Genomic DNA, 8,283 nt, shown 5'->3' with positions numbered 1-8,283 from the left:
AGTGAGACTCTGTCAAAAAAAAAGAAAAAAAAAAGAAAGTGAGAAAGAAGGAAAGAGAGAGAAAGAAAGAGAGAAAAAAGAAAGAAAAGGAAGGAAGGAAGGAAGGAGAGAGGGAGGGAGGGAGGGGGGAGGGAGGGAGGGAGGGAAGGAAGGAAGGCAGACAGAGAAAGGAAAGAAAGAAAGAGAGAGAGAGAGAGAGAGAAAGAGAAAGGAAGGAAGGAGAAAAGAAAGTCAACAGCCAACATTTCAGAGATCCCAAGATCCCGACACTGACTGTGCCTGCTGCTCTTCCATCCTCCTCCACCGTATGCCTTTGAAGTGGGATTGCATCATCTGTGAGCAGGGCTTTGTTAAGAGGTCCTAACTAAGGCCAGGCACAGTGGCTCATGCCTATAATCCCAGCACTCTGGGAGGCCGAGGCCACCTGAGGTCGGGAGTTCAAGACCAGCCTGCCCAACATGGTGAAACCCCATCTCTACAAAAATTAGCTGGGCATGATGGCAGGTGCCTGTAATCCCAGCTACTTGGGAGGCTGAAGTGGGAAAATAGCTTGAACCCGGGAGGCGGGGTTGCAGTGCGCCAAGATCGCACCATTGCATTCCAGCCTGGGCGACAGAGCTTCTGTCTCAAAAAAAAAAGCAAAAAAATCCTGATTAAGAAGAAGCCTTGATGCTAGTCCCAGAAGCATCCTGAAATTTCCAAAAGAAATTTCCCCCGTGGTTAAACTCAGAGCAACTTTTGGACCCACCAAGCTCTGTGAAAATCATTTTCTCTTCCAAAAACTGATGGTACCAAAGCTGATCCCAGTTTCAAATAATTATCAAAAAATTGGAAATGAAATATGATCAGAAAAGAAAAAGTTGAAGAAGAAAATCCTCATCACCCAAAGACGACAACAACCATTAATATTTTGGTAGTTATTATTCCAAATCTCTTTCTATGCAGACAGACAGACACACACACACTTTTTTTTTTTTTTTTTTTTTGAGACTGAGTTTCACTCTGTCGCCCAGGCTGGAGTGCAGTGGTGCAATCTCGGCTCACTACAACCTCTGCCTCCTGGGTTCAAGCGATTCTCCTGCCTCAGCCTCCCTGATAGCTGGGATTACAGGTGCCTGCCACCACGCCCGACTGATTTTTTGTATTTTTAGTAGAGACGGGGTTTCGCCATGTTGGCCAGGCTTGTCTCCAACTCCTGATCTCAGGCGATCCACCCGCCTCAACCTCCCAAAGTGCTGGGATTACAGACGTGAGCCACCGCGTCCGGCTACACACACACTTTTTTAATGGGCCTATGTTTTATTTAGCACTCGCTTTTCTGTTTCTCAGTGTGTTGCAAACGCCTCGGTGTCGATACAAGCCATTCGGCAACGTCCGCCTAAAGGGCCGCAGAATATTGCGCGTCGTGGCGTGTGCCTTGTTGGGAAGCTAGTACTGTCCAGGTGAACGCCACAGGCTTCGGGGTCAGAAAGACAGCTTTCCCCAGAACAAGCACCTGAAGCTCTGGGGCCTGCCGCTCCCCGGGAGAGAAGTACGTGGAGAAGGGGCAGCACGGACCCGCCGGGATCCTCGGGGGCATTAAAGGGAATCGCGTGTGTGAGGCGCTGAGCTCAGCATCCGGCTCAGAAACATGCTCGGATCCCGCCAATGACATCTGAGGCCGCGTAGCCAAACCGGCCTTGAACTCTCCCTAGTCCTGCCAAAATGGCCCATCCTGGAGCACTGGATTGGCCGTGGGTTATTGATCATCAGCCGGTTTCCTCCCCTCCCCTGCCCTTCCCCCGTGCACGGATTGACTGATTTTTTTTTTTTTTTCCGGGAATTGAGTAAAACAAAACTAAGTGCAGATGAAGCAGAGGTAAGGGCGAGTTTCGAGCGCGGGGGCCGGCGCGCTCCCTCCCCGCGGCGGGGATGTCCCCAGGGACCTTCTCAGTGAATCCTGGGCGGCAGGGACGGGCCCGCGACTCTGCGGGCCATTGGCTGCCGACTGCGTCACCTGCCCGCGGTGGGCTAGGACACGGGAAGCGGGAGGCGGGAGGCGGGGACCTGGGCCCGGGCGGGGACGCCGCGGCGGGGAGGCCATGGCGGGGCCCGAGCGCTGGGGCCCCCTGCTCCTGTGCCTGCTGCAGGCAGCTCCAGGTAAGGGCGCGGGGCCGCGGGAGGGAGGGGGAAGAGGGCTCCCCGGGCAGGGCCGCGCCCACCCTCGGACCCGGAGCTCCTGGGACAGGCACGGGGTCCGCAGCCACCCCAGCCGGGTGCGAATCGGCCCTGCCTGCGCGCCCCCAGTTTGCTTCTTCCCAGGACTGAACAGAACCGGGTCTTTGATATTCCTCTCCCGCAGGAAACGAATCCAGTTTCCTAATGCTTCCAGCTTCAGGAGAACTGGAAAAAAGACAGCGGCAGTTTTATACTGCATTTTTTTTTTTAATAAAGTGCTTTTTAATGTTTCCTAAAGAAAGCACTGATCCCTGCGTGAAAACCACACTTGACCCTAAAGTGTGGACAGTAGGGAAAGTGGGACCGATTGATGTCCCTTCCCGTTCCTGCCAGGCCTCCGGTGGGACGGAGATCTAGTCGCCTGTGCCCTGCTTTCTAACAAGACACCTTTCTTTTGGGGTGTGTGTGTGTGTGTGTGTGTGTGTGTGTGTTTCCACCTCTACTGATAAGTAAGGTGTCAGGTACAAAATTCCTCGTCGTAGGACCCAACGACCAAACCTCACCGCCCCCCACTCCAAGCAAAGCAGGGAAGAGAAGGTCCAGAAATTGCCCCCAGGATATTCTCCTAGTCTTGGACTCACAGTTTAAAGAGCTGTAAAGGTCCTTGGGCATAATCCAATCATCATAAAAGCCAATATTTATTCAGCAACTTCTTTGTGCCAGGCACCGCATTATTCTAGAAGCCTCACGACCCAGCCATCCTAGGAGGTAGATATTATTCTCACTTTTCCGATGGAAAAACTGAGGCTTGGAGCAATTCAGGGAATTGCTCAAGAAGGACGGCAGAGGTGAGGCACACAGAAGAGAGAAGACGGGCTGAAGCAAGCCTGGCTAGCTTTGGCCTCCAGGGTAGGCACCTGGGACAGGCTGTCCATCCACTGGATCACTAGGCCAGCCAGGGATGCTCCAGCCCCCAGTGCCCATAGCAGCGTTCTCTGTGGCTGATGAGGGACAGTGTGCCTGTGTGTGGAGGGAGGGTGAGGTCTTCTGTTTCCCTTCACTATCAAGCCCAGACCTTCTTGTACTTTCACCTGATAAGCATTTAATATACACAACACTAACTATGGTGTGATGATTTAGGAGTAAGTACAGCCAGATCTAAGTTCAAATACTGGCTCCCACACAAACTGGCTGTGTAGCCTCAGGCAAGTTAGTTAGCATCTGTCTCTGAGCCTAGCGCCCTCTCCATGAAGCAGGATGAATGACACCTACCCCATGGAGTGGTCTGTCCCAAGGATGATTGAGGTTTTATATGTAAAGAGCCAAACTAGTGCCTGGCATCCTTTGAAGGTTTCATAGAGGAAAGTTGCTCTAGCTGCTGTTTTTCTCATGTGACCTAGCTCGAATCTGGGGACTGTCCTGCCCATAGGATACCTTACAAGTGGCTTGCAGACAGCCTGGTCTCCTGCTGGTCACCCGTTAGGAAGTCCAGAAGCTGGGAGTAATAGCACTAGCCGCGTAGTGATACAGTCCCAGCTAGAGGACACAGGATGAGGTGGAAGCAGGCACCCACTTTTGGGTCTAGAAGGTCATGGGTAGGCAGCCCAGGCTGGGGACAGCCATCCACAGAACTGGACCCTCCCTCCCTGATGCCATTTTGCAACCTGTATGGATTTCCATCATGGCACACGGGACACTTCAGGACCCTGAATTCTCCATGGGACCATGAGCTCCTACAGGGCAGGAATGAAGTTGTTTTCTTCTTGGAAACCCCTGGCACACCGTGGTCAACAGATCTTGTTTGACTAGTGGTGGTCAATAGATGGAATAGTTGGAATCATAAAGCTCAATAGACCCCATGAGAACCTAGAGGACAAAGTACAGTCAAGAGCTCAGACTTTGGAGTTGGCTAGGCCTGGACTGAATCTGATTCTACAACTTAATAGCTGAGAGGGCCTTGGTTTTCCCATCTGTAATGATTATAATTATTATAATGAATACCTACCTCCTAGGGATGTAATGAGGATTAAAAGAGAAAGTGCAGGTAAACTGTTTAGCACAGAACCTGGCTCACAGAACACAATACACATTAGCTGCTATTATTATTATTATTATTATTATTTTATTTATTTATTGTGAGACGGAGTCTCACTTTGTCACCCAGGCTGGAGTGCAGTGGCACAATCTCGGCTCACTGCAACCTCCACCTATCGGGTTCAAGCAATTCTCGTGTCTCAGCCTCCCAAGTAGCTGAGATGACAGGCATGTGCCACCATGCCCAACTAATTTTTGTATTTTTAGAAGAGACGTGGTTTCACCATGTTGGCCAGGCTGGTCTCAAACTCCTGACCTCAGGTGATTTGCCCATCTCTGCCTCCCAAAGTGCTGGGATTACAGGCGTGAGTTACCACGCCCGGCCTTAGCTGCTATTATTATCATCATCATTGTTATCATCATCATCATCACCTCGTAGATATGTCAAGGAAGATTCCCTGGAGGAAGTGACATTTGAATCAAATATTTCAAAGACTAGATGGTGAATACCAGGCAGTCAAAGACACCTGGGTTTAAAAACATCTGGAAGAATGCAGTGGCTTGGCAACATCGAGAAGGAAGATTGCCTGGTGAGCCTGTAGGGTAGCTGTTGGGGAGAGAGCAGCAAGACAGCCTGGCCAGGCCAGGCCACGTCAGGCAGGGCCCCACACACCTCAGTAAGAAATGTGGACTTTATTCTGAGGCCAAGGAAAGGGCATGAAACTGGGGAGTGGTGTAATCAGATGCGTATTTCAGAAGATGAGGATTAACAGTGAGAAGGAAAATGTGCCGTGGAGGGGAATAGAGGTCAGTTAAAGGTAGTCAGGGAAAGTGTCCTCGAGACAGTGACATCAAAGGAATGTGAAAACAGCAAAGGAGTGAGCCAGGTGGATATCCAGGGGCAGAACTGTTAAGGCAGAGGGAACAGCATGAGGGAACAGCGTGTGCAAAGGCCTGGAGTTGGGAGTGTGGCTGGGGTGCTCCAGGAAGGGCAAAAAGTCCTGTGTGGATGGAGATAGGGGAGCAAGGGAGGAGTGGTGGGTCAGATTGGGTGGGGCCTTGGTGGTGATTGTAAGACTTTGGAGCTTAGACCAGGCACAGTGGCTCAGGCCTCTAATCCCAACACTTTGAGAGGCCAAGGTGGGTGGATCACCTGAGGTCAGGAGTTCGAGACCAGCCTGGCCAACATGGTAAAACCTCATCTCTACTAAAAATACAAAAATTAGCCAGGTGTGGTGGCACATGCCTGTAATCCCAGCTACTCTGGAGGCTGAGGCAGGAGAATCGCTTGAACCCGGGAGGTGGAGGTTGCAGTGAGCTGAGATTGTGCCACTGCACTCCAGCCTGGGTGGCAGAGTGAGACTCTGCCTCAAAATAAAATAAAAATAATAACGACTTTTGAGTTTACCTGGAGTGAGATGGAAGCCTTTAGAGGGCTTAAGCAGAAGAGGAACATGATCTGATTTTCATTTTTAATCCTTCCTGCTATGTGGAGAATGGACTGAAGGCAAGGTGTTTTGTATATTTGCCTGTTTTTTAGAGACAGGGTCTTGCTCTGTTGGCCAGACTGAGGTGCAGTGGCGCAATCACGGCAGCCTTGAACTCCTGGGCTCAGGCGAAACTCCCACCTCAGCCTCCTTACTCTCACCATTGTGCCCTGCTAATTTTTTGAAAAATTTATTTTGTAGAGATGTGGTCTCACTATGTTGCCCAGGCAACTCTTAAATTCCTGGTCTCAAATGATTCTCCTGCCTCGATCTCCCAAAGTGCTGGGATTACAGGTGTCAGCCACCATGCCCGACCTGTTTTTTTTTTTTTTTTAAATGGAGAAAAAGCCTTTTAATAGTATGAGGTGTTTTCTGGTGTTTCTACCATAAAACTCTTCTGTAAATCAAAATGAGAATGTAATTATTGATAGAGCAATGACCTTAGACTACAGTGCAGACTTTTCATCTTACATTTGGGCTCATTAATTTTAGTATAACTGATTATGACAGTGTTTTTTACATGGTTATGATCTAGAGCAGAACTGAAAACAAAATAACACATACTCTACATCAATATATTCTTTCAGTAATATCTGGGCTTGGATGAACCTGCAGAAGTGGGTAAAGCTGTCAGATATTTTCTTAAACCAACAGAAAAGAAATGTATATGACAGATGCTGTGTTTACTTATTTATTTATTTATTTATTTGAGACAGAGTCTCACTGTGTCGTCAGGCTGGAGTGCAGTGGTGTAATCTCTGCTCACTGCAACCTCCACCTCCCAGGTTCAAACGATTCTCCTGCCTCAGCCTCCTGAGTAGCTGGGATTACAGGCGTGCACCACCACGCCTGGCTAATTTTTGTGTATTTAGTAGAGACAGGCTTTCACCATGTTGGTCAGGCTGGTCTCGACCTCCCGACCTCAGGAGCCGCCCACCTCAGCCTCCCAAAGTGCTGGGATTACAGGCATGAGCTACCACGCCCGGCCTGTATTTATCTTTTTACGACTATGGAGTCCAATATGAAATTCTCACAACTATGCAAATACATTATTAACATGTAGGCACACCTAGGTATAAATATGCACACAGTCCATTAATTACATCAGGGGAATTAAAAACATACTTTCAAGTTAAAATGAATTTTCAGGAAAAAAAACTGCATTCACAAATCTGAAATGTGAATACAAAAATGAAATTGTGAAATAAATAATGAATATAGGTGTCACCTAAACTTCCATAGTAACATGCCACCAAATGTGGATTTAGTGATCATCCACCTTGGGACAAGGGCTTTTGAGAGCCTCCAGCTAAATTAGGGTTCCAGTAGCAGAGTGGCTGGCAAGCCTGCCCTAATGAATAATGCCAGCGAGCCGGGCGTGGGTACTTACACTGTAGTGTGCCCTTCATGGAATACTTTTTTTTTTGAGACAGAGTCTCGCCCTGTTGCCCAGGCTGGAATGCAGTGGCACAATCTCAGCTCACTGCAACCTTGTCCTCCTGGGTTCAAGCAATTCTCGTGCCTCAGCCTCCCAGGTAGCTGAGATTACAGCCCTGTGCCATCACGTTCTGCTAATTTTTGCATTTTTAGTAGAGACGAGGTCTCACCAAGTTGGCCAAGACCGGTCTTGAACTCCTGACCTCAGGTGATCTGCCCACCTTGACCTCCCAAAGTGCTGGGATTACAGGCATGAGCCACTGCGCCTGGCCAATGAAATACTTCTTACCTGGCGGACAGCCTAATGGCCTAGCTGTCTAACCCATGGCTGGGGGTCCTTCACACTTGTTTATACTGGCAGACGTCCCTGTGACTCTTGTCTGATCCATGTCCAAGTTTATGCCTGTCTGACCATTGCTCTGGCGCTGGGAGCCAGCCTGTGTTCCCAGCAACCCAGGGAAAACCAGGCCTGGGCTGGGCCTGGGTTCCTGAGATGGAAGGTGCAAATTCAGTACACCACCTCAATGGGAAACAAGTTCAAAGGCTTATTACTTACAGACCCTGAGCAGGGAGGGTGCAATGAGTAGGGAGGGTCATCCTCCATCCTGGGCTACATGACGCAGGAATGAAGAGTCAGGCAAAAAGAAAGTGAGAGCCTGTGGCAATGAGAAGTATATTATATAAGGGACTAGGGTGTGGGTCAGGTTAAGTTTGAGGGCAAATGCTTGAACGATCCCTTTAAAGGAATGGGTGGGAAGTGGGGAGCCCAGTTTGCCAGGAGGGAGAGATGCCTCGAAGTTCTTATCTCTGGCCACTGGCTTGGGCCATCTGAGTGTGGCATCTACTTCTAATGCCTAGGCAGCAACCTTTGCTGTGTCATCTCCCTTACACAAGGTTGGAAGCAGGGAGACCGGTCAGGAAGCCTTTGGTGTAACCCACGTTATTGTAATATTCATTCATTTACTCAACAGACGTTTATTGTGCACCTACTATGTGCTGAGGCCATGGCAGGCAGGCTCTGGGGACGTGGCTGAGAACAGGACAGAGCCCCTGGTCCTTGATAGCCTCAAGGCTGCTCCCTCCTGGAGGCCATTAGGTTCCTGTTCCGTGGTGTTCTGCTGGAACCGTCCGGTCCCAGAGTGTGCAGGAGCCTCCCCTCCTGGGAAAG

General features: G+C 49.7%; 1 protein-coding gene across 3 annotated transcripts in view; it reads left to right on the top strand.

Annotated features, from left to right (window-relative positions):
- The first annotated feature begins 2,074 nt into the window (after positions 1 to 2,074).
- IFNLR1 (interferon lambda receptor 1) overlaps positions 2,075 to 8,283 on the top strand; it is a 33,434-nt gene continuing 27,225 nt past the window's right edge. For 2 of the 3 annotated variants that reach the window (XM_004092214.2, XM_003271612.2), the window contains exon 1: positions 2,075 to 2,139. In XM_004092214.2, the coding sequence (XP_004092262.2) occupies positions 2,082 to 2,139 (58 nt within the window). In that variant the 5' untranslated portion in view covers positions 2,075 to 2,081. The remainder of the gene's footprint in view (positions 2,140 to 8,283) is intronic. The other variant, XM_003271613.2, reaches the window with a different exon arrangement.

The sequence above is a fragment of the Nomascus leucogenys genome, chromosome 24 (genome assembly GCF_006542625.1).
Source record: "Nomascus leucogenys isolate Asia chromosome 24, Asia_NLE_v1, whole genome shotgun sequence".
NCBI lineage: Eukaryota > Metazoa > Chordata > Mammalia > Primates > Hylobatidae > Nomascus > Nomascus leucogenys.
The sequence above is the reverse complement of the archived record's forward strand: the minus strand, read 5'-3'. Positions and strand labels throughout refer to the sequence as shown.